The sequence below is a fragment of the Phoenix dactylifera genome, chromosome 9, assembly GCF_051530095.1.
Source record: "Phoenix dactylifera cultivar Ajwa chromosome 9, Ajwa_hap1_PhDact_Kaust_v1.1, whole genome shotgun sequence".
NCBI lineage: Eukaryota > Viridiplantae > Streptophyta > Magnoliopsida > Arecales > Arecaceae > Phoenix > Phoenix dactylifera.
This window is the reverse complement of record NC_143198.1, coordinates 15,642,321-15,668,926: the sequence shown is the minus strand read 5'-3', so window position 1 is coordinate 15,668,926 and position 26,606 is coordinate 15,642,321. Positions and strand designations below refer to the sequence as shown.

Sequence of the window (26,606 nt, the reverse complement as noted above, 5' to 3'; positions counted from 1 at the left end):
TTCTTATACCTTGTGAAGGATCACCAAGGATTAGATCTTTTGGATGACCATGTGCATACCTCCATTCTTTAGGAAAATCTTGAATTTTTGATGGAGGTTGACCTTCTTCATCTTGCTGATTTGTATCTTCCTTGACCTCATCCTCATGTTGTTTGTCTTGTATGGAGAATTCCTTTATTCGGTCTTCAAGTATACCTGCATCACCATCTTCTTCTTTTCTAGAAGAATCTCCATTAGTTTCATCAAAAACAACATGAATGGATTCTTCAACAACGAGAGTTCTCTTGTTGAAGACCCTGTATGCTCTACTAGATGAGGAATAACCTAAGAAGATCCCCTCATCTGATTTAGCACTAAATTTACTGAGATTGTCCTTTCCATTATTCAAAATAAAGCATCGACAACCGAAAACATGAAAATAACTTATATTTGGTTTCTTACCTTTTATCAATTCATACGGTGTTTTCTTTAAGATGGATCTAACTAAAGCACGATTTAAGATATAACATGAGGTATTTATTGCTTCAGCCCAGAAATACTTTGGTAGATCCGATTCGCACAACATGGTACGAGCCATATCGGCTAGTGTGCGATTCTTCCTTTCTACCACCCCATTTTGTTGGGGTGTCCTAGGTGCCGAGAAATTGTGATTGATACCATTTTCGTCACAAAACTTTTCAAAGTGTTGATTTTCAAACTCGGTACCATGATCACTCCTAATTGCTTTTAGTTTAAGATTGAGTTCATTCGAAACCTTATTATGAAACTTGACAAAAGCGAGAAAGGACTCATCTTTGTGTGCAAGAAATGAAACCCATGTAAAACGTGAAAAATCATCAACAATGACAAGACCAAATTTCTTACCCCCTAGACTAGCAGTTCTAGTGGGTCCAAACAAATCCATGTGAATTAGTTCTAAGGATTTTGATGTTGAGACTATGTTCTTAGACTTGAAAGAACTTCTTGTTTGTTTCCCTAATTGACATGCCGCACAAATTTTATTCTTTTCAAAGTCTATTTGTGGTAGTCCTTTGACTAGATCCTTTGTGATCAATTTAGAGATTAAATCCATGCTAGCATGCCCTAACCTACGATGCCATAACCAACTAGTCTCATTGACTTTGGGATTCATGGCTACAAGACATTGGCCATCCCTCATGGTGAGATCATCAAGATCTACCATGTAAATGTTTCCATGCCTATGTCCTGTGAGTATGATCTCATTATCAATTGGACTATTAATTATGCATAGTGATGATTCAAATGACACTTTAAAGCCCTTGTCACAAAATTGACTTATACTTAATAAATTATGTTTTAGTCCATTAACTAACAATACATTATCTATAAATGAGGAGGGTGATATGGAGATTTTACCAACACCAATAATTCGACCTTTAGCATTGTCTCCAAATGTGACTACTCCTCCTTCTTTTGATTCCAAGGTGACGAAGAGACTCTTGTCACCGGTCATATGCCTTGAGCAACCACTATCAAGATACCACATTCTCTTTTTATTTCCGGCTGCAAGGCATATCTGCAGAATGATCATGTGAAGCTCTTAGGTACCCAAGTTTTCTTGGGTCCTTCGTGGTTAGTGTAGTTGACTCCCTTAGGCACCCATACTTTAGTTATGTTTTTAGCTTTTACAAATGTACTCTTGTTAGTTTGGATTTTTCTTTGAATACAAGAGTAGGCTTTATGTCCGTTCTTTCCACAAAGAAAGCATGTTGGTTTTTCAGTTTTTACGTCTTTTGCTTTTACAAAGAAATTCTTTAGATACTTTTGTTGCTTATTAGTTTTATATCCTAATCCGGCTTTATTGAAAACAGCTCTTTGATTTGAGAGAATAAGATTTAATTTTTCAGAGCTTTGTGTGAATTTTTCAACAATTGGCTTGTACTTAAGTACCTCATTCTTAAGATTCAAATTTTCTTTAACTAGTTATTTCATATCCTTTTTAAGAGATTCAACAGTTTGCGCAAGTGAGGTATTACTATTGAGTAGGGAATTTACTTTTAGATTTAATTCCTTGATTAGTGTTTTTGCCTTTTCATTTTCAGTGCTAAGTCTTGAATTTTCGATTTTTAGGTTAGTAGTGTTCATATTTTTAACGCTCTCCTTTTCAATTAATAGGTTTTCAATATTTTTCTTTAGTTTTTGATTTGAGGCTTTTAATTCTTTATTCTTTGCTCCTAACATACTACAATCACCCATAAGTTCTTGAAAAGCATCATATAATTCTTCTAAAGTAAAATTTATAGTTGGGTTTTGACATACCTCGTCATCTTCGAGCGCCATGAAGCATAGATTGGCGGTCTCTTCCTTCTCTTCCTCGGAGGATGATGTGTCACTGTCATCCCATGTTGCCTTCAATGCCTTTTTCTTCTTCTTTCCAAAATGCTTCTTTTGTTGTGGGCATTCGGAACGAATATGTCCCGGTCTCTTGCAGTCATAGCATACGATTGGGTCTCTTTCTTTTTCTTTTTCTTTTTCCCAATCATTTCTTCCTCCAAATTTCTTTCTTGGGAATGGTTTCTTTCTTCTCATGAACTTTTTAAATTTCCTTACTATCAAACCCAAGTCCTCATCTTGACTTTCTTCTTCACTCTCACTGCTCTCTTCTTCACATACACTTGAGGTAGCCTTGAGTGCGATTGTCTTTTTCTTTGGCAACTCTTCTTCATGCTGCTTCATCGTGAGCTCATGCGTCATCAATGAGCCCAAGAGTTGTTCTAGCCCCAAGGTGTTGAGGTCTTTGGCTTCTACAATCGCCGTGACCTTTGCTTCCCATGCTTTTGGCAGTGACCTGAGAATTTTACTCACAAGTTCGGGGTTAGTGTAAGATTTGCCCAAGCTTTTTAGACCATTAATAATTTCGGTAAAACGTGTAAACATGCATGTGATGGTTTCATTAGGTTCCATCTTAAACAATTCATACTTGTGAACTAGAATATTCACTTTGGACTCTTTGACTTGATTTGTACCCTCGTGGGTAACTTCAAGCCTATCCCATATTTTCTTAGCGGAACTGCATGTAGAGACTCTATTGAACTCATTTACATCTAGAGAACAAAATAATGAGTTCATGGCTCTAGAATTGAGTTGAGCCATCCTATCATCATTCTCATCCCAATCCTCCTCAGGTTTGGGAACTCGAACGCCATTCACCACGTGTGATGGTTCTTGTGGTCCCTTGACTATAACCCTCCACAAGGCATAGTCTTGTGCTTAAATGAAAATTCTCATTCTCGTCTTCCAATAGGTATAATTTGTCCCATTGAAGAGTGGAGGTCTATTGGTTGCTTGCCCCTAGGCAGGAACATTGTTAAAGGGTGTTGCCATCTAGATCTTTGGCTAAGACAGTTAGGTCTTTCAAGAAATATACAGAGCACCCGCTCTGATACCACTTGTTGCCCAGAGATGGTCACCCAAGAGGGGGGTGAATTGGGTGTTTTAAAAACTTTTTGCCTAATTAAAAATAAAACACACAAATATAAGAACTAAAATAAAGATAAAGAGATAAGAAGAGACAACCACAAACACACGGTTTTATAGTGGTTCGGAGCCTTCACCGCTCTTACATCCACTCCCCAAAGCGCCTTTGGGAATTTCCACTATAATCCAATATTACAGTACGGTAGTTTTGCGAGTTCACTACCCAACTCGTTGTTTTACACCGGGCTCACAACAAACCCTAAAACCCCCAATTTCTCTTAGGCTTGGGACGCCTTTCCCTTGTTCCAAGTCCCTTGACTGGAACAAGCACCACAATAAAAGAGTTTACAAAAGAAAATAAAAGCTCTAAGAAGCAAATATAACAATTATGAATAATGTAACCCGGAAGAATCCTTTTGCCGTTGGAAGCGTGGGAAATGTTGATTCTTCCGAGGTGGAGCGCGTAGGGTTGAGTGTGAGCTTCGAATCCCGAGCGCACGAGAGTGGTTGAGCTTGAAATCGCTTGGGAGACTTGAGAATACTTGATTTCCTTCCTTGAATGCACTCACTCCCTTGAGCTTTTCTTTCTAACTTCTCTCTTGAATTGATCTAGCTTTTTGGTTGGTGAAGAGTTGTTAAGAACCACTTAAGAGGTCCCTTTTTATAGCCCAAAAAGTAAATATAGCCGTTAGAAACAAAAAGAGAAGGATTTGAAATTCAAACCAAACCTGAAAAGCTGTCAGTCGCGTCCCAGGCGCTCCGGGGACGTCTCCGCTATAACGAGGGACGTCTCGCCTACAGGATTTTACTTTTTATGTTGTCTGGGGTCGACTCGGCACTTTACGGGGACGTCTCGGCTTGTCTGCACTTTTTGAGTGGGGACGACTCCGCTGCCTTGGGGACGACTCCGCTTCTTTATCTCCGAAAGACATGTCCTCTGGAATTCCCTGAGAGAGTCGACTCCGCTCTTTCAGGGGACGTCTCGGCTCGTCTGCACTTTATGCATGGGGACGGCTCCGCTGTCTCAGGGTCGACTCCGCTGCCTTATCACCGAAAAAACCATTCTCTGGAAAACCCTGAGAGAGCCGTCTCGGCTATCTTGGGGACGACTCGGGAAATCTCCTTTTTACCTGCGGGGACGACTCGGCGTACAGTGGGGACGTCTCGCGCATATCTCTTGAAAACTGCCTTTCTGCCGCCACTGAGAGAGTCGACTCCGCTACTGAGAGAGTCGACTCCGCTAACGCGGGGACGACTCGGCAGGTGCCGGGGACGTCTCCAAGTGTGCCAGTTCTTCCTGTTTGTGCCAGAGACGTCTCTGAAACTATCAGGAGACGTCTCGGCTGTCCCTGAACTTTTTCATTAACTCAAAATGTTCTTCAATGAATTCATAAAAATTATGGAAACTTGCCTAGACATTTCTCAACAATATTCTAGATAAAACACATGAATTCCTTAATTAAATTGTTAAGATATAATGGAATTATGCTCTAGTGTTTTGTATTCATCAAAATCCATTAGGGGGTCAACATCTCCACTACACATAGCAGAGCCACCACGTCTATTATCACGCAGCTCGGACATGTGACAGATGCAGTCACCCTCCTCATGGAGCAGAGCCGATTGAGAGGAGGAGCACCATCCTCGAGAGGAGGTGCCACATCCTCCAGAGGAGGAGATGCATCCTCGAGAGGGGGAGCTTCATCCTCGAGGAGGACGTAGATGTGTTTGAGTTGTGTTTTGTCTTGCTTTGCTTTACTTATTGTATTCTCACATGTATTCACATTCATATCAATACAATGAGTAGACATTTTATCTTCAATTATGTGCTTTGCTTTATGATTGATTGTGTGTGATTACCTCCTTTTTGGTATGATGACAAAAAGGGGGAGAAATATGTATAAAATGTGTAAAAGGGGAGAAATATGAAAAAATATGTAAAAAAAATCGAAGGAAATAAATAAAAAGATAAACTCTTAAAAACACACTCAAATTTGTTCTAAGTGGATTCGGTACCTCGAGGCTCATTATCTCTCTTTTGGGGCTCCTAATGGAGTAATCTCCAGAATCTATTCAAGGGATATTCGGAGATTAGCTGAATCCTACTCAAGAACAAATTGACAGATTTTTCCTCTAAAAAGATAAAATTCAGTTCAAAAACTTCAAAGCATTAAAAGGAAATTCAGAGAATTAAAACATAGTTGAATGCATATGTTGAGGGGGAGAATCTGAATTTTAATCAAGCTAAATCATTAATGACATATAAGCCAAACAATTGATTGCATAATATGAAGGCTTATATAATTCCAAATGAAAGGGGGAGCTTTAACTCCGAAATTTAATGTTTCACTCCTTTCAAACTTGGATAAATTAAATTATCAGACATTTGAATTCATTTATGGATTTTACTTCATTGTTTTATGAGCAATTCATTTTACATATACTCAAAGTTTTGTCATCATCAAAAAGGGGGAGATTGTGGAGTGATTGATTAAAACCCCATTTGATTTTGATGAGCTCAAAGCATTTGAGTATATCTTGTGATTACTAATGAATTCAATTGAGTGTTTCAGTGAAAATCCTGTCCAAGTGTCTCTAGATTTGGTTCATAGTATTTTGGATAAGGTAAGAAGTCTGCTGAACCAAAGTCTGAGACTCGAGTCGACTCCCGAGTATCACGAGTCGACTCCAAGCATATCAAGTTCACTGGCACGAGCTCGAGTCGACTCCAGATCAGTACGAGTCGACTCCGACTGAGAACAGACAGAAGGACAGAAAGCTTCAACTCAGAAACTGTCAACGAGTCGACTCCCGAAGTGCGCGAGTCGACTCCAATGTTCAACGAGTCGACTCCAGGGTAGTAAGAGTCGACTCCAAGAGAAACACAAAGAAAAGTCAGAGAGCAGTAAGAGTCCTCTTACTCCAGGGTAGTAAGAGTCTTCCTTGATGTATTTGGACTGACTGATGAAGATGCCTTCCTCTGATTGTTTTATTTGTAACCCAAGGAAGAAGTTGAGCTTACCCATCATGCTCATTTCAAATTCTTCCTGCATAAGCTTGGCAAACTCTTGACAAAGACTATCATTAGTAGCACCAAAAATTATATCATCCACATAAATTTGTACAAGCAATAAGTCATTTTCTTTTCTTTTAATAAAGAGGATTTTGTCTACATTTCCTCTCTTGAATTTGTTCTCAATTAGGAAATTACTTAACCTTTCATACCATGCCCTAGGGGCTTGCTTAAGTCCATACAATGCTTTATGCAATTTATAAACATAATCTGGATGTAAGTGATTTTCAAAACCTGGAGGTTGTCCTACATAAACTTCCTCCATTATATAGCCATTTAAAAATGCACTTTTTACATCCATTTGATAAAGTTTAAAATCCATGAAGCATGCATATGCTAAAAGTAGTCTAGCAACAGGAGCAAAAGTTTCGTCAAAATCTATTCCTTCCTCCTGATTATATCCTTTGGCCACTAGCCTAGCTTTGTTTCTTATTACTATTCCATCTTCATCTAGTTTATTTCTATACACCCACTTGGTACCTATAATTGAAACATTAGGGGGTCTTTTCATTAGAGTCCAAACTTCATTTCTTTCGAATTGATTTAATTCCTCTTGCATAGCATTCATCCAATTATCATCTTTTTCAGCTTCTTCTAGTGATTTAGGCTCTATTTGTGATACGAAAGCAAGGTAATTACTAGTGTTTCTTAAAGAGGATCTAGTTCTTATACCTTGTGAAGGATCACCAAGGATTAGATCTTTTGGATGACCATGTGCATACCTCCATTCTTTAGGAAAATCTTGAATTTTTGATGGAGGTTGACCTTCTTCATCTTGCTGATTTGTATCTTCCTTGACCTCATCCTCATGTTGTTTGTCTTGTATGGAGAATTCCTTTATTCGGTCTTCAAGTATACCTGCATCACCATCTTCTTCTTTTCTAGAAGAATCTCCATTAGTTTCATCAAAAACAACATGAATGGATTCTTCAACAACGAGAGTTCTCTTGTTGAAGACCCTGTATGCTCTACTAGATGAGGAATAACCTAAGAAGATCCCCTCATCTGATTTAGCACTAAATTTACTGAGATTGTCCTTTCCATTATTCAAAATAAAGCATCGACAACCGAAAACATGAAAATAACTTATATTTGGTTTCTTACCTTTTATCAATTCATACGGTGTTTTCTTTAAGATGGATCTAACTAAAGCACGATTTAAGATATAACATGAGGTATTTATTGCTTCAGCCCAGAAATACTTTGGTAGATCCGATTCGCACAACATGGTACGAGCCATATCGGCTAGTGTGCGATTCTTCCTTTCTACCACCCCATTTTGTTGGGGTGTCCTAGGTGCCGAGAAATTGTGATTGATACCATTTTCGTCACAAAACTTTTCAAAGTGTTGATTTTCAAACTCGGTACCATGATCACTCCTAATTGCTTTTAGTTTAAGATTGAGTTCATTCGAAACCTTATTATGAAACTTGACAAAAGCGAGAAAGGACTCATCTTTGTGTGCAAGAAATGAAACCCATGTAAAACGTGAAAAATCATCAACAATGACAAGACCAAATTTCTTACCCCCTAGACTAGCAGTTCTAGTGGGTCCAAACAAATCCATGTGAATTAGTTCTAAGGATTTTGATGTTGAGACTATGTTCTTAGACTTGAAAGAACTTCTTGTTTGTTTCCCTAATTGACATGCCGCACAAATTTTATTCTTTTCAAAGTCTATTTGTGGTAGTCCTTTGACTAGATCCTTTGTGATCAATTTAGAGATTAAATCCATGCTAGCATGCCCTAACCTACGATGCCATAACCAACTAGTCTCATTGACTTTGGGATTCATGGCTACAAGACATTGGCCATCCCTCATGGTGAGATCATCAAGATCTACCATGTAAATGTTTCCATGCCTATGTCCTGTGAGTATGATCTCATTATCAATTGGACTATTAATTATGCATAGTGATGATTCAAATGACACTTTAAAGCCCTTGTCACAAAATTGACTTATACTTAATAAATTATGTTTTAGTCCATTAACTAACAATACATTATCTATAAATGAGGAGGGTGATATGGAGATTTTACCAACACCAATAATTCGACCTTTAGCATTGTCTCCAAATGTGACTACTCCTCCTTCTTTTGATTCCAAGGTGACGAAGAGACTCTTGTCACCGGTCATATGCCTTGAGCAACCACTATCAAGATACCACATTCTCTTTTTATTTCCGGCTGCAAGGCATATCTGCAGAATGATCATGTGAAGCTCTTAGGTACCCAAGTTTTCTTGGGTCCTTCGTGGTTAGTGTAGTTGACTCCCTTAGGCACCCATACTTTAGTTATGTTTTTAGCTTTTACAAATGTACTCTTGTTAGTTTGGATTTTTCTTTGAATACAAGAGTAGGCTTTATGTCCGTTCTTTCCACAAAGAAAGCATGTTGGTTTTTCAGTTTTTACGTCTTTTGCTTTTACAAAGAAATTCTTTAGATACTTTTGTTGCTTATTAGTTTTATATCCTAATCCGGCTTTATTGAAAACAGCTCTTTGATTTGAGAGAATAAGATTTAATTTTTCAGAGCTTTGTGTGAATTTTTCAACAATTGGCTTGTACTTAAGTACCTCATTCTTAAGATTCAAATTTTCTTTAACTAGTTATTTCATATCCTTTTTAAGAGATTCAACAGTTTGCGCAAGTGAGGTATTACTATTGAGTAGGGAATTTACTTTTAGATTTAATTCCTTGATTAGTGTTTTTGCCTTTTCATTTTCAGTGCTAAGTCTTGAATTTTCGATTTTTAGGTTAGTAGTGTTCATATTTTTAACGCTCTCCTTTTCAATTAATAGGTTTTCAATATTTTTCTTTAGTTTTTGATTTGAGGCTTTTAATTCTTTATTCTTTGCTCCTAACATACTACAATCACCCATAAGTTCTTGAAAAGCATCATATAATTCTTCTAAAGTAAAATTTATAGTTGGGTTTTGACATACCTCGTCATCTTCGAGCGCCATGAAGCATAGATTGGCGGTCTCTTTCTTCTCTTCCTCGGAGGATGATGTGTCACTGTCATCCCATGTTGCCTTCAATGCCTTTTTCTTCTTCTTTCCAAAATGCTTCTTTTGTTGTGGGCATTCGGAACGAATATGTCCCGGTCTCTTGCAGTCATAGCATACGATTGGGTCTCTTTCTTTTTCTTTTTCTTTTTCCCAATCATTTCTTCCTCCAAATTTCTTTCTTGGGAATGGTTTCTTTCTTCTCATGAACTTTTTAAATTTCCTTACTATCAAACCCAAGTCCTCATCTTGACTTTCTTCTTCACTCTCACTGCTCTCTTCTTCACATACACTTGAGGTAGCCTTGAGTGCGATTGTCTTTTTCTTTGGCAACTCTTCTTCATGCTGCTTCATCGTGAGCTCATGCGTCATCAATGAGCCCAAGAGTTGTTCTAGCCCCAAGGTGTTGAGGTCTTTGGCTTCTACAATCGCCGTGACCTTTGCTTCCCATGCTTTTGGCAGTGACCTGAGAATTTTACTCACAAGTTCGGGGTTAGTGTAAGATTTGCCCAAGCTTTTTAGACCATTAATAATTTCGGTAAAACGTGTAAACATGCATGTGATGGTTTCATTAGGTTCCATCTTAAACAATTCATACTTGTGAACTAGAATATTCACTTTGGACTCTTTGACTTGATTTGTACCCTCGTGGGTAACTTCAAGCCTATCCCATATTTTCTTAGCGGAACTGCATGTAGAGACTCTATTGAACTCATTTACATCTAGAGAACAAAATAATGAGTTCATGGCTCTAGAATTGAGTTGAGCCATCCTATCATCATTCTCATCCCAATCCTCCTCAGGTTTGGGAACTCGAACGCCATTCACCACGTGTGATGGTTCTTGTGGTCCCTTGACTATAACCCTCCACAAGGCATAGTCTTGTGCTTAAATGAAAATTCTCATTCTCGTCTTCCAATAGGTATAATTTGTCCCATTGAAGAGTGGAGGTCTATTGGTTGCTTGCCCCTAGGCAGGAACATTGTTAAAGGGTGTTGCCATCTAGATCTTTGGCTAAGACAGTTAGGTCTTTCAAGAAATATACAGAGCACCCGCTCTGATACCACTTGTTGCCCAGAGATGGTCACCCAAGAGGGGGGTGAATTGGGTGTTTTAAAAACTTTTTGCCTAATTAAAAATAAAACACACAAATATAAGAACTAAAATAAAGATAAAGAGATAAGAAGAGACAACCACAAACACACGGTTTTATAGTGGTTCGGAGCCTTCACCGCTCCTACATCCACTCTCCAAAGCGCCTTTGGGAATTTCCACTATAATCCAATATTACAGTACGGTAGTTTTGCGAGTTCACTACCCAACTCGTTGTTTTACACCGGGCTCACAACAAACCCTAAAACCCCCAATTTCTCTTAGGCTTGGGACGCCTTTCCCTTGTTCCAAGTCCCTTGACTGGAACAAGCACCACAATAAAAGAGTTTACAAAAGAAAATAAAAGCTCTAAGAAGCAAATATAACAATTATGAATAATGTAACCCGGAAGAATCCTTTTGCCGTTGGAAGCGTGGAAAATGTTGATTCTTCCGAGGTGGAGCGCGTAGGGTTGAGTGTGAGCTTCGAATCCCGAGCGCACGAGAGTGGTTGAGCTTGAAATCGCTTGGGAGACTTGAGAATACTTGATTTCCTTCCTTGAATGCACTCACTCCCTTGAGCTTTTCTTTCTAACTTCTCTCTTGAATTGATCTAGCTTTTTGGTTGGTGAAGAGTTGTTAAGAACCACTTAAGAGGTCCCTTTTTATAGCCCAAAAAGTAAATATAGCCGTTAGAAACAAAAAGAGAAGGATTTGAAATTCAAACCAAACCTGAAAAGCTGTCAGTCGCGTCCCAGGCGCTCCGGGGACGTCTCCGCTATAACGAGGGACGTCTCGCCTACAGGATTTTACTTTTTATGTTGTCTGGGGTCGACTCGGCACTTTACGGGGACGTCTCGGCTTGTCTGCACTTTTTGAGTGGGGACGACTCCGCTGCCTTGGGGACGACTCCGCTTCTTTATCTCCGAAAGACATGTCCTCTGGAATTCCCTGAGAGAGTCGACTCCGCTCTTTCAGGGGACGTCTCGGCTCGTCTGCACTTTATGCATGGGGACGGCTCCGCTGTCTCAGGGTCGACTCCGCTGCCTTATCACCGAAAAAACCATTCTCTGGAAAACCCTGAGAGAGCCGTCTCGGCTATCTTGGGGACGACTCGGGAAATCTCCTTTTTACCTGCGGGGACGACTCGGCGTACAGTGGGGACGTCTCGCGCATATCTCTTGAAAACTGCCTTTCTGCCGCCACTGAGAGAGTCGACTCCGCTACTGAGAGAGTCGACTCCGCTAACGCGGGGACGACTCGGCAGGTGCCGGGGACGTCTCCAAGTGTGCCAGTTCTTCCTGTTTGTGCCAGAGACGTCTCTGAAACTATCAGGAGACGTCTCGGCTGTCCCTGAACTTTTTCATTAACTCAAAATGTTCTTCAATGAATTCATAAAAATTATGGGAACTTGCCTAGACATTTCTCAACAATATTCTAGATAAAACACATGAATTCCTTAATTAAATTGTTAAGATATAATGGAATTATGCTCTAGTGTTTTGTATTCATCAAAATCCATTAGGGGGTCAATATCTCCACTACACATAGCAGAGCCACCACGTCTATTATCACGCAGCTCGGACATGTGACAGATGCAGTCACCCTCCTCATGGAGCAGAGCCGATTGAGAGGAGGAGCACCATCCTCGAGAGGAGGTGCCACATCCTCCAGAGGAGGAGATGCATCCTCGAGAGGGGGAGCTTCATCCTCGAGGAGGACGTAGATGTGTTTGAGTTGTGTTTTGTCTTGCTTTGCTTTACTTATTGTATTCTCACATGTATTCACATTCATATCAATACAATGAGTAGACATTTTATCTTCAATTATGTGCTTTGCTTTATGATTGATTGTGTGTGATTACCTCCTTTTTGGTATGATGACAAAAAGGGGGAGAAATATGTATAAAATGTGTAAAAGGGGAGAAATATGAAAAAATATGTAAAAAAAATCGATGGAAATAAATAAAAAGATAAACTCTTAAAAACACACTCAAATTTGTTCTAAGTGGATTCGGTACCTCGAGGCTCATTATCTCTCTTTTGGGGCTCCTAATGGAGTAATCTCCAGAATCTATTCAAGGGATATTCGGAGATTAGCTGAATCCTACTCAAGAACAAATTGACAGATTTTCCCTCTAAAAAGATAAAATTCAGTTCAAAAACTTCAAAGCATTAAAAGGAAATTCAGAGAATTAAAACATAGTTGAATGCATATGTTGAGGGGGAGAATCTGAATTTTAATCAAGCTAAATCATTAATGACATATAAGCCAAACAATTGATTGCATAATATGAAGGCTTATATAATTCCAAATGAAAGGGGGAGCTTTAACTCCGAAATTTAATGTTTTACTCCTTTCAAACTTGGATAAATTAAATTATCAGACATTTGAATTCATTTATGGATTTTACTTCATTGTTTTATGAGCAATTCATTTTACATATACTCAAAGTTTTGTCATCATCAAAAAGGGGGAGATTGTGGAGTGATTGATTAAAACCCCATTTGATTTTGATGAGCTCAAAGCATTTGAGTATATCTTGTGATTACTAATGAATTCAATTGAGTGTTTCAGTGAAAATCCTGTCCAAGTGTCTCTAGATTTGGTTCATAGTATTTTGGATAAGGTAAGAAGTCTGCTGAACCAAAGTCTGAGACTCGAGTCGACTCCCGAGTATCACGAGTCGACTCCAAGCGTATCAAGTTCACTGGCACGAGCTCGAGTCGACTCCAGATCAGTACGAGTCGACTCCGACTGAGAACAGACAGAAGGACAGAAAGCTTCAACTCAGAAACTGTCAACGAGTCGACTCCCGAAGTGCGCGAGTCGACTCCAATGTTCAACGAGTCGACTCCAGGGTAGTAAGAGTCGACTCCAAGAGAAACACAAAGAAAAGTCAGAGAGCAGTTTTCGGGTCTGAGATTCGAGTCGACTCCAGTGGAACGCGAGTCGACTCCGATGGTTGGCAGGTCGACTCCAAAGAAGGTAAGAGTCGACTCTCAGAGGAACACAAGGAAAAAGTCAGAGAACGATTTTCGGACTCTGAGATTCGAGTCGACTCCCGCAGTACGCGAGTCGACTCCGAGACTGAGCGACCATCAACAGACAGAAGACCATGTTACTGCCTCTGAGATTCGAGTCGACTCACAGACAGCTCGAGTCGACTCCGAGACAAGCTTCACGTCAAAAGGCAGAAGACCAACTTTCGGAAACTGAGAGCCGAGTCGACTCCAAGGAAGTTCGAGTCGACTCCAAGACTGGATGAGCCAAAAGACAGAGAATCGGGAGTTCGGGCTCTGAGATTCGAGTCGACTCCCAGGACAGTCGAGTCGACTCGAGTGGACAAAATTCAAAATTGGATCCACGGACTTCAGTGGATGAGCCGACTCCAAAATTGCCAGGTCAGCTCCAGAAGTTGGCGAGTCGACTCCAGGTCAAGACGAGTCGACTCCCAGTCAAGACGGCAACTTTAATTCAAATTTGGAACAGTTGCCGAGTCGACTCCGGAAAAGCGTGAGTCGACTCCCGCTACAGCCGAGTCGACTCCTGATCGCGCGAGTCGACTCCAACCCACCAACGGTCATATTGTCAGGCTGCGCAGAGTGTGCAGAACGGCCAGAAAAAGCAGAGTAACGGCTAGTTTCCGTGGGGGTTGGCTTAAATAGCCACAGAGGACTGTAGCAAGGCAGAGAACAGACATTCCACTCCAAGCATTCAAGTTTTCAAGCTCTCCAAGTGCTCTTAAACGAAAAAGGGAAGATCTGCATTTACTGCTCCAACAACTTCTTCCCAACAATCAAAGCTTCCTCCTCCTGCATTCAAGTCGACCACTCTTTCAAGAGGAGACCGGAGTTCCAGAAGCCATACCTCTTCACCAGCTTAAAAGCGTTTGAGGGCTTCTAACTCCTTTACGATTATATTGTTTTAAATCTGCTTTTTGAGAAGCTATTTTCTGTTTTCTTCTATCTCTTGTATTTACTTGATTCAATCGGGGGATTGAATCAAGGGGTTTAAGGTTGGTTGGTGAGCCAAGTTAAAACCAACGTGTGTAAGGGTTTGATTGTGAGCCCGGAAAAACAATCGGGGTTGGTTCTAGTCGGTGAGCCTGGAAAAACTGACTGAGTTCGTTGTGAGCTCGTAAAACAACAAGTTTGGTTGTGAGCTTGCAAAACAACCGGCTGTAATCCAAGGGGGTTATAGTGAAATTCCCAAGTGAGACTTGGGGAGTGGACGTAGGAGCAAGGGTTAGCTCCAAACCACTATAAAACTTTGTGTTTGTAGTGCATTGTCTCTCATCTTCTTCCCCGCACATTACTCACAGCACTAGGCTTTAATTAAATAACTTGCTATAGTTTTTAATTAATCATCCACAAAGTTTTAATTAGCCAAATTATTTTAAAAACCCAATTCACCCCCCCTCTTGGGTTGTCTATCTGGGCAACAACTAATGAAGACAGAAAAAGTGAAACAAGTTGGCTTTGGCACCATAGACTAGGACATGCTAGTATGGACTTAATATCAAAACTAGTTAAAAAGGATTTGATAAAAGATGTGCCAAAATTGATTTTTGAGAAAGACAAAATCTGTGGACCATGCTCATTAGGAAAGCAAACAAAATTATCTTTCAAATCAAAGAATGTAGTATCAACCACTAGGCCTTTTGAACTTATATACATGGATCTATTTGGACCTACTAGAACTACAAGTCTAGGAGGAAAAAAGTATGGACTAGTTATAGTACATGATTTCTCAAGATATACATGGATTTCATTTCTTGCACATAAGAATGAAGCATTTTCAGCATTCTTGAAATATTATAAAAATATCATAACTGAAAAGAAGCTCACCTTAATTGCAATTCGAAGTGATCATGGAACTGAATTTGAAAATCAACACTTTGAAGAATTCTGTAATGAAAATGGTATTTCTCATTAATTTTCAGCACCTAGAACGCCTTAACAAAATGGAGTTGTCGAAAGAAAAATAGGACATTGGCAGAAATGGCACGCACGATGTTGTGTGAGTCAAATCTTCTAAAGTACTTTTGGGCTGAAGCTATAAATATACTGCTTGCCATATTTTAAATCATGTTTTAATACATCCTATAACAAAGAAAACTCCTTATGAATTTTGGAAGAATAGGAAACGAACTGCTAAATATTTTAGAGTATTTGGATGTAGATGTTTTATTTTAAACAATGGCAAAGAGGATCTAAGCAAATTTGATGCCAAGTCAGATGAGGATATCTTCTTAGGATACTCGACTTCAAGCAGGGCATACAGAATATTCAACAAAAGAACTCTTGTAGTTGAAGAGTCAATTAATATTATTTTTGATGAGTCTGATAGTGAGTCTTCTAGGAGAGAAAGTATTTTTGATGATGATGCAGGAATTATTGAGTTTGAAAAATTGAATCTTAATGACGTGCCAAATCAAAAAAAGGAAGATGATCGTGTGCCACTACAATCTCAAGACTTGTGAAAGGAATGGAGGTATGCACATGGACACCCCAAAGACTTAATCATTGGTGATCCATACACAACATGGTCCTAGCCATTTCCTCTAGGGTTCTATTCTTTCTTTCCACCACTTCATTTTATTGTGGAGCCCTAGGTGCAGAAAAATTATGAGTTATCCCCTTTTTACTACAAAATTTTTCAAATAGATGATTTTCAAATTTTGTTCCATGATCACTCCTAATAGCTATAACTGAAGTATTTTTTGCGTTAGTTACTTTCTTATGGAATTTCTTAAACACTGAAAATGCTTCATTTTAATGAGCTAAAAATATGACCCATGTGTTGTAGAAAAATCATCTACTATGACAAGACCATACTTGTTTCCACCAAGGCTTGTGGTCCTAGTTGGTCCAAAAAGGTCTTTGTGAAGTAGCTCAAGAGGTCTAGTAGTAGAGATGTAATTTATAGACTTAAAAGAACTTCTAGATTGTTTGCCAAATTGATACGCTCTATAAATTTTATTTTTCTCAAATTTCAACTTCGGCAAACCAATCACGGAATCTCTTTTAATTAACTTAGATAGTGTGTCCATGCTTGCGTGACCTAATTTACGATGCCATAACCAACTTGCCTCATTGAGCTTAGTATCATTAGCTACTAAGCAGCGGCTATTTTTATCAAGATCATCAAAATCTACTACATAAATATTGCCACATCTTAGTCCTTTGAAAACTAAGCTATTGTCAATTGAATTGGTTATGATGCACATAGATGGCTTAAACAGAATATCAAAACCTCTATCGCATAATTGACTAACGCTAAGTAAGTTATACTTGAGACCATCTACAAACCGAATATTATCAACAAAGGTTGAAGATGTGATTTGTATTTTACCGATACCAATGATGTAACCTTGGTTATTATCTCCAAAAATCACCGCACCTTCTTTCTTAGACTCTAGGGTGAAGAATTGCTCCTTGTCATCCATCATATATCTTGAGCAGCCACTATCCAAGTATCAACAATGTTTATTGAGCTTGGCTGTAAGACATTCCTACACAAAGAAATCATACCGTCTTAGGTATCCAAGTTTTCTTGGATCCTTCAAAGTTAGTTATGTTAGTTCCTTTCGAAACCCAAACCTTTTTAATCTTTCTTTTAGCTCTTGTTTTTCTATGGTTACACATATTAGCTTTATGTCCTACTCTATCACAACAAAAACAGGTTACAACTTTAGCTTTAATTTCAACGACTTTTACAAAGAAGTTTGTAAGAAATTTTTGCTTGTTCTTAAGCTTATACCCTAAACCGGCTCTATTAAACACAGCTTTTTGACTATTAAGAATCATTTCTAGTTTTTCAGAGCTATAAGTAAACTTCTCAACAATAGGTTTACATTTTTCAAGTTCTTTTATTAAGTTCATTTTTTTTTAGTAAGTTTAAATCTTTTGTAAAGTTATCTTTTAGAGTTTGATTACTGTTTTTAAGTTCTGAAATTTTCTTAGTTAGTTTTTCTTTATTTTTAATTAAGGTATCAGTTTTTTGAGTTAGCAATTGGTTGTTTGTTTTAAGTTCTAAGTTTTCTTTGACAATAGAGTCCTTATCTTTAATTAATTTATCATTTTTATGAATGTAAGATTGATTAGTTAGCTTCAATTATTTGTTTTTAAGGTATATTGTCCTATATTCATCCATTAGTTCATTAAAGGCATCATACAATTCTTCAAGGTAAAATCTAAATGAGTTTCAGATATTACCTCATTTTTATTTGCCATAAAGCAGAAATTGGCCTTTTCCTCTGGTTCCTCTTCCGATGATGATGATGACTTATCGGAGTCAGTTCAGGTGGTGACAAGAGCTTTCATCTTCTTGTACTTGCTGCCCTTCTTCAGCAAGGGACAGTCGGCTCTAAAATGATCCGGCTTTTTGCATTCATAGCATCCGATTCTCTCACTTTTTCTTTTCTTACCTTTATCCTTATTGAAGGAACTCGAAGAAAATCTCTTCTTATTGAAGGGCTTCTTCCGATTGATGAATCTTCTAAATTTTTGCACAAGGAGAGCCTCTTCTTCATCTTCCTCATAGTCTTCTTCTTCACTACTGCTACTACAAGAAAGATCTTTGTTAGAAGAGGTAGACTTGAGGGCAATTACCTTTTTCTTATGGGACAATTCTTCTTCGCTGTGTTGTTTCATTGTGAGCTCATGCGTCATTAGAGATCTAAGGAGCTCCTCGAGTGGCAGCTTGTTCAAGTCTTTTGCTTCTTGGATTGCCGTGATCTTGGTAAAGAACGAAGAATTTTTCTGACAAGATCACTGTTAGTATAACTTTTGCCAAGGCTTTTTAAGCCATTGACAATATCAGTAAATCTGGTGAACATGCAAGAGATGGTTTCATTAGATTCCATTTTAAATAGTTCATATTTATGAACTAGCATGTTGATTTTAGATTTTTTAACTTGATTTGTGCCCTCATGGGTCACTTCAAGTCTATCCCATATATCTTTTGCAGAGTTACAAGTAGAAATTCTATTGAATTCATTAAGATCCAAGGCACAATAAAGAATATTCATTGCTTTGGCATTTAGTTGTGTCTTCCTCCTATCATTATTATCCCAATCTTTTTCAAGCTTGGCTATAGCAATGTTATCAACATAGATAGAAGAAATATACGGTTCATTAACTATGATGCTCCAAAAATTATAATCTTGGGCTTGGATAAATTGTTGGGAACCCTCCTATGCCACAGAAAATTAACAAAATTTCAGATGCAGAGGAAGTGGCATGCGCGGGATCGATGTTCATCTCATGAACGTTGTTCAAAAACCGTTCGTAGTTAGATTAGGATTAAAAACTTTTAATAACATTAGGAAGATCATATCTTCACGTTGTGCGGGTAGATGGTCACCGCAAACTGAAGTTCGTGGTTTGGGATGAAGGTTTGCTTGAAGCCGCACACGCGTCCGGCCTCTACGGGTATCCACACGAAGTAGAGAACCGATCTAAGCTTTCTTATCTCCCCAGGGTGCTAGCTCCCTTGCAGAGACAACTTTGGATAGCTGATTTCCTCCCTTTGAATCAACCTTTGATTATGCTTGAGAGGAGGAAGAAGAAGAAGGGATCTTGAAGGAGAACCAAAAGCCTGACTGCAGCCCTTTTGTTTCCCTTGCGTTGGAAGAAGGAAGGGAGGAGAGGAGTGCCGCCAAGACTTCTTTCTTTTCTTCCTTGCTTGCGGCTGAAGACCAAGGGAAGAAGGGGGCCACGGCACAAGGGAGAAGAGGACTTCAATTAACCCTAGGGTGCCACCCCATACCCCTTTATAAAGCAAGTGGAGCTCCTAACTTTTGGGAGCTCCTTGATAAAATTCCAAGAGGGGCATCGGCCCCTCTTGTTTGCCGCACCAAGGAAGAATGAGGGGAGGGTTGTACGCCCCTCCCTCTTGGTTAGCCCTAGTCCTCCTCTAAGGAGGATTAGGAGGCCCTAATATGGTTAAGCCTTAATCCAATTAGGCTTAGACCAAGGGTGAACCAATTGGGTTTAATCTAGGTAAGTCCTAATCCAATTAGAACTCAAATCAATTATGACTCAATTGAACTCTTCAATTCTAATCCAATTAGGAGTCTTGTTAATTCATTAGATTAATAATTAATTAGGACTTAAGAAATTCTAATTCAATTAGGATTTATTTAATTTTAGTTCTAATCCAATTAGGACTCTAATTTGAATCCGAAGTCCTAATCCAATTAGAACTTCTAGGAATCCTATTCTAAGTAGGAATCCAAATTGAATTCAAAATTCTAATTCGATTAGGATTGCAGGAATCCTACTCCAAGTAGGACTCCCAGTCCTACTCCAAGTAGGACTCCCAGTCCTAATCCAATTAGGACTGCAGGAATCCTACTCTAAGTAGGATTTGTGTTTAAGTCCAATTAATTAATTTTCATTATTCCTTCTTCTACTGATTATTAATCGAATTGATTACCGTGATTCATAATCACTTTTCAACCATTGGATCGGTCAATACCTCTAGCGTGTGTGACCTCATAGGTTCTATTCTGTCTGGTAGTGAGATATATTGCAATCTCTATCACAATATCATTGAAAACTCCTTTCAATGGGTTGGAACAGTTCCAACTCAACTCATCAGGATTTATCGATCATCAAGATATTCCCTGCAAGTCTTACCATCCATCAGTGACACCTAGCAGCATGTAGTGGCTACCCAGCAAAATGGAATGATGAACCTCTAGGTACAGTTATCGTATGATACAGTCCTACTATCGTGGATCCCTACAGGACGGAAGTCATGGACAACTCGTCAAACCCCATCGTATATCATATGTCAAGATTTATTCGACTTAAGTTTGAGAGTGAAAAACTCTTTCTCCACTATTTTTACTGCCCCGGCCGAGGTCTTACGAACTCAGTCTTATAAATCACATAGGATTTCTCCTTATCTACCAAGGTCGATAGATTCTATATAGCTGCATACCCTACTCCTACAGTGAACCTATTGCAGCTAATCTATACTGCATGGACCCGTATGTCTAGAGACCATGTATACGTGTAGTCAAACTTGTTGCCCAGAGATGGTCACCCAAGAGGGGGGTGAATTGGGTGTTTTAAAACTTTTTGCCTAATTAAGAGTAAAACACGCAAATGTATGAACTAAAGTAAAGATAGAGGGATGAGAAGAGTCAATCGCAAACACAAGGTTTTATAGTGGTTCGGAGCTTCCACTGCTCCTACATCCACTCCCCAAAGCACCTTTAGGAATTTCCACTATAATCCAAGATTACAGTCCGGTAGTTTTGCGAGTGCACTACCCAACTCGTTGTTTTACACTGGGCTAACAACGAACCCTAAAACCCCCAATTTAACCTAGGCTTGGGACGCCTTTCCCTTGTTCCAAGTCCCTTGACTGGAACAAGCACAATATTGAAGGAGTTTTACAAACAATTAGAAAGCTCTAAATAAGCAAATATGACAATGATAAACAATAGAACCCGGAAGAATCCTTTTGCCGTTGGAAGCGTGGAAAATGGTGATTCTTCCGATGTGGATTGCGTAGGTTAGAGTGTGAGCTTTGAATCCCGGGCGGAAGAGAGTAGTTGAGCTTGAAATCACTTGGAAAGCTTGAAAGCACTTGATTTCTTCACTTGAATGCACTAACTCCCTTGAACCTCTTTTTCTTTCTTCTCTCTTGAATGATTTTGCTTTGGGTTGGTAAAAAGTTTTTGAGAAGCACTTAAGAGCTCCCTTTTATAGCTCAAAAAGCAAATATAGCCGTTAGAGATAAAGTAAAAGAGATTTGAAATTCAAACCAAACCTGTAAAAGCTGTCAGTCGCGTCCCAGGCGCTCCGGGGACGTCTCTGCTTCAACGAGAGACGTCTCGGCTACAAGATTTTACTTTTTACGTTGTCTGGGGACGACTCGCCTCTTTACGGGGACGACTCTGGAATTGTACCGTTTGAATCCTTGCCTTTCTGATTTGCTGAGAGGGTCGTCTCTGCACTTTACGGGGACGTCTCGGCTTGTTTGCACTTTTTGAATGGGGACGACTCCGCTGCCTCGGGGACGACTCCGCTTCTTTATCTCAGAAAAACATGTCTTCTGGAATTCCCTGAGAGAGTCGATTCCGCTCTTTCAGGGGACGTCTCCGCTGCCTTATCACCGAAAAAGTCATTCTCTGAAAAACCCTGAGAGAGCCGTCTCCGCTATCTTGGGGACGACTCAGGAAGTCTGCTTTTTACTTGCGGGAACGACTCCGCGTACGGTGGGGTCTCGCGCATATCTCTTGAAAACTGCCTTTCTGCCGCCACTGAGAGAGTCGACTCCGCTACTGAGAGAGTCGACTCCGCTATCGCAGGGACGACTCGGCAGGTGCCAGGGACGTCTCCAGACGTGCCAGTTCTTCCTGTTTGTGCCAGAGACGTCTCTGAGACAACCCGGAGACGTCTCGGCTGTCCCTGAACTTTTTCTTTCATCTCAAAAATTCTTTAATAAGTCCTTAAAAATCATGGGAACTTGCCTAGACATTTCTTAACAATATTCCTAATAAAATACATGAAATCCTCAATTAAATTGTTAAGATAAATGGAATTATACTCTAGTATTTTGTATTCATCAAAATCCATTAGGGGGTCAACAATCTCCCCCTTTTTGATGATGACAAAATACTGAGTATATGCAAAATTCGAAATTTAAACATATACACAGTATTTGATCAGATGTATAAGCATAATGTTTTGATTAGAGCTAGATACAGTGTGCATAATTCAAAATAGTCAATTTTGAGTTCTATCATTATGCATAAGATTGATCTTCATAGCTCTTAAGCAATTTTAGCATATCAACTGAATTTGAATTAAGTTAAAATTTGAAAGCTTAGTTCTTTTTGACTCCCCCTTTCTTTTCAGAAGAGCAATTATCTAAAGGCCAATATTTTTCAATTTTATCTTCTCTTAATTCAACTTGGGAGTATGAATTTTGCATTCCAATGTATCCAATATCCATATATCCATATTGGTTCTACTCTTGGTTCTACTCTTGATTCTACTCCCCCTGCTATATCTACTCCCCCTTTTTGTCATCAACAATGAAGGGGACAAATTATCCTTCCATGAACTACTCAAAGAGATTCAAGTTGTGCTCCCCCTGTCCAAGAATTTAGTCATTCATATCACTCCCCCTTTATTTTGGAATTCATTTCAGACTCCTCTTTTTGTTTAACATAGTTATCACAAGATGTGCTCCCCCCTGTGTCATATGTATTGATAAGTTGTGTTGAATTTGAATACTCAAGGTATGTTATGAGATTTTTATGGCACATCACAAGAAACACATACACAGTCACAGAATCACATACACAGAAGCACATACACAAGGTTTCAAAAGAAATTGTATTCATGTATCATTGTAAACCTTTGAAGTCAGTACATAGTTAAAAGAAGAAATCATTACAAGAAGTGTTCCAAAATAGCCTAGGGTTTACAAAAAGAAGATCCTACAAAATGTCCCTCATCGGCGACGTTGCTCATAGACCCTACAAGCTGCATCTATAAATGCATTGATTGAATCCATTAGGGTCTTGAACTGATCTCCCTGTGACTTATGGAAGGCTGCCACGAGTGCTTCAAATTCTATGGTTGCCATTTCAATTCTTCCTCTGAGTTGGGCAACCAAGGTGCCCACATTTCCTCCTAGGCTTGTCAACTCTTTAAGATTCTTTGAAATGGCCTTCAAACTGTCCTTTAGCTCGATTGATCTGACTGTTTGGGTGGCACCCACACCAATTATTTCTTGCGTTGTGGCTTCAATTTGAGCTCTAATGTCCTTTAGCTCTTGTAGAAGCCCTTCATGTGAAGCTCTGATGGGGGCCAACTCAGTAGAGATCATGGATCTCATTTCCTCCCTCATTTGTTGGCAAATGACAGATGCTAAGGTACGCATCTGGTCTTCTGATAGGAAGGAGGGCCCACTGACTGGAGGAGGTGGTGGCATGGATGTGAAAGGTCCAGCTGAGCTGGAGGGTATATCAGGCAAATCCATGTGGCTAGGTGGAGGAGAGTGGTGGTCAGGCTCCTGAAGTGGGATCTCAGGCTCTAGGATTTGGGCTTTTCTCTTTGGTACCTTGACCCACGACCCATCTACTTTATGAAACTCCATTCTTCGCATTGTGCCCTCATTATAATAGTCGGTGTTTCTCAAGGGTTTTGCAGGCTCATTTGTTGGAATGGAAACTTTGAAGTGTTTGAATACTAGGGTAAATATCATGCCATAGGGTATACTAAACCTAGAATACCTATGACAAAGAGCAATGTAGTTCAACATAAGTCTAGGGAGGTTTAGGGGAATCCCTAGTAGGATATGATGCATAATAACTAAGTCTCGCTCCAAAACAAAATCGAAGCGACCGATTTTAGGAAACAAGACCCGGTTGACAATACTCAAAAGGAGTCTCATCTCAGCGTTTAGGTCTTGAGAGTTGACAACATCAAGAGGGCCGCAGTCCTCTCGTCCTAAAAGTAAATTTAGGGCTATTTCCCTTTGGGGATGTGAGGTTGGAGCCTCACCGTCCTTAGGGATTTGCAAAATAGTGGACAAGATGTCCTCATTAATTTCTATTAATGTCCCCCGGACATATGCAGTGTACCCTAAGTCCCCTAAGGCCATATTGCTAAAAAGTTCTCTAACTAGACCGGGGTAGGTCGAGGTATTGAGGGTACAAAGGTGCTCCCACCCTTGGGCTCGGAGTCTCTCTCCAATAGAGAACCCCTCACTGTCTAAAAATGCAAAATATATGTACCTACCGGTCGTCACTGTGCGATTTGCACAGAAAATGGTCGTGGTTGGCGGAGCAACCGGAGGAGACGGCGCGGAAGGTTCTTCCCTCCGTTCCTCACCGTTGGCCGCTACCCTAGGTCGCCTTCCACCGGTTCGTCTAGCCCTCTTTGGTGCCATGGATGCTAGGGTTTGTGATGGAGAGCAAATGGAGGCTAGGGTTTGAGGTGGAGAGCAAATGGAGGCTAGGGTTTTTTGTTTTGGTCGGGGATGAGAGAAGATAGCTCGGGTCGGCTCGAGCGGTTTCACTTATTTAAAAAAAAAACCTCGTTCGGTCCCCGAGACGTCTCCGCGACTAAGGCGAGACGTCTCGCCTGGAGGGACGTCTCTGCGATTTGCCAGAGACGTCTCCGGCACTGAAAAATTTCAGACTGAATTCTATCTTTTCCCAAATTTTTGTTTAATCACCCTAATCAACATGATTTCTTTTGATAAACACAGAGTGAATTTGTTTGTGATCCTCCCCCTTAATAATACATCCTATAATAAATTGATAAAGATTTTTGAATTATTAATGTTGAAATGAGGAATGTTTGCCCAAATTTCGAATACCTATGAAATAGGCTCTGAAAATATCTCCATGAAGAGTCCAAGGGAGGGTAACCATCCTCCGAAAAGTCAAACAGTTCGTCATTTAGCTTAGATGAATTCATGCTTTCACTTATGTTTACCTTGAGGTGGATTACTAGTTTGAGTGGCAAAGCAATGCAATACAAGTTTAATTTATTTGCTAGGATCATACAAGCTCAAGGCATTCCTTAAGAAGTTGAATCTATCTTTACAAAGGGGCTTTGTAAAGATATCGGCCAATTGATTTTCAGTACATACATATTCAATCATCACATCATTTTTCAGCACATGATCCCTAATAAAATGATGCCTAATCTCTATATGCTTTGACTTAGAGTGTTGGACAGGATTTTTTGTTAAATTAATTGCACTTGTATTATCACATTTAATTGGTATATTATTCATTTTGATACTGAAGTCTTCAAGTTGTTGCTTAATCCAAAGGACTTGGGCACAACAGCTTCCAGCTGCAATGTACTCAGCCTCAGCTGTGGACAAGGCAACTGAATTTTGTTTCTTGCTAAACCAAGAAACCAAATTAGCACCCAAGAATTGACATGTGCCACTTGTGCTTTTTCTGTCGAGTTTGCACCCGGCAAAATCAGCATCGGAATAAGCAATTAAATTTATGTCAGATTGTTTAGAATACCATAAGCCAACATTAGATGTCCCTACTAGATATCCAATAATTCTTTTAACAGCTTGCAGGTGTGATTCCTTAGGACATGCTTGGTATCTAGCACACATACAAACACTGAATAATATATCTGGTCTACTAGCGGTAAGGTAAAGTAAAGAGCCTATCATACCTCTGTACAATTTGCAGTCTATACTTTTACCTTTTTCATCTTTGTCAAGCTTGCAACTTGAGCCCATGGGTGTGCTGATTTCCTTTGCATCCTTCATCTTGAATTTTTCCAACATTTCCTTGATGTATTTGGACTGACTGATGAAGATGCCTTCCTCTGATTGTTTTATTTGTAGCCCAAGGAAGAAGTTGAGCTCACCCATCATGCTCATTTCAAATTCTCCCTGCATAAGCTTGGCAAACTCTTGACAAAGACTATCATTAGTAGCACCAAAAATTATATCATCCACATAAATTTGCACAAGCAATAAGTCATTTCCTTTTCTTTTAATGAAGAGGGTTTTGTCTACATTTCCTCTCTTAAATTTATTTTCAATTAGGAAATTACTTAATCTTTCATACCATGCCCTAGGGGCTTGCTTAAGTCCATACAATGCTTTATGCAATTTATACACATAATCTGGATATAAGTGATTTTCAAAACCTGGAGGTTGTCCTACATAAACTTCCTCCATTATATAACCATTTAAAAAGGCACTTTTTACATCCATTTGATAGAGTTTAAAATCCATGAAGCATGCATATGCCAAAAATAATCTAATAGCCTCTAATCTAGCAACAGGAGCAAAAGTTTCATCAAAGTCTATTCCTTCCTCCTGATTATATCCTTTGGCCACTAGCCTAGCTTTGTTTCTTATTACTATCCCATCTTCATCTAGTTTATTTCTATATACCCATTTGGTGCCTATGATTGAAACATTAGGGGGTCTTTTCATTAGAGTCCAAACTTCATTTCTTTCAAATTGGTTTAATT

The 26,606-nt window shown here is 39.4% G+C and overlaps 1 protein-coding gene across 1 annotated transcript; it reads right to left on the bottom strand.

Moving 5' to 3' along the window:
- Positions 1-1,944: 1,944 nt before the first annotated feature.
- On the bottom strand, positions 1,945-2,947 carry LOC149752852 (uncharacterized). Its single transcript, XM_089925638.1, has one exon. The coding sequence runs from the start codon at positions 2,923-2,925 to the stop codon at positions 1,945-1,947; it is 981 nt and encodes a 326-aa protein (XP_089781764.1). The 5' UTR covers positions 2,926-2,947.
- Positions 2,948-26,606: the final 23,659 nt, after the last annotated feature.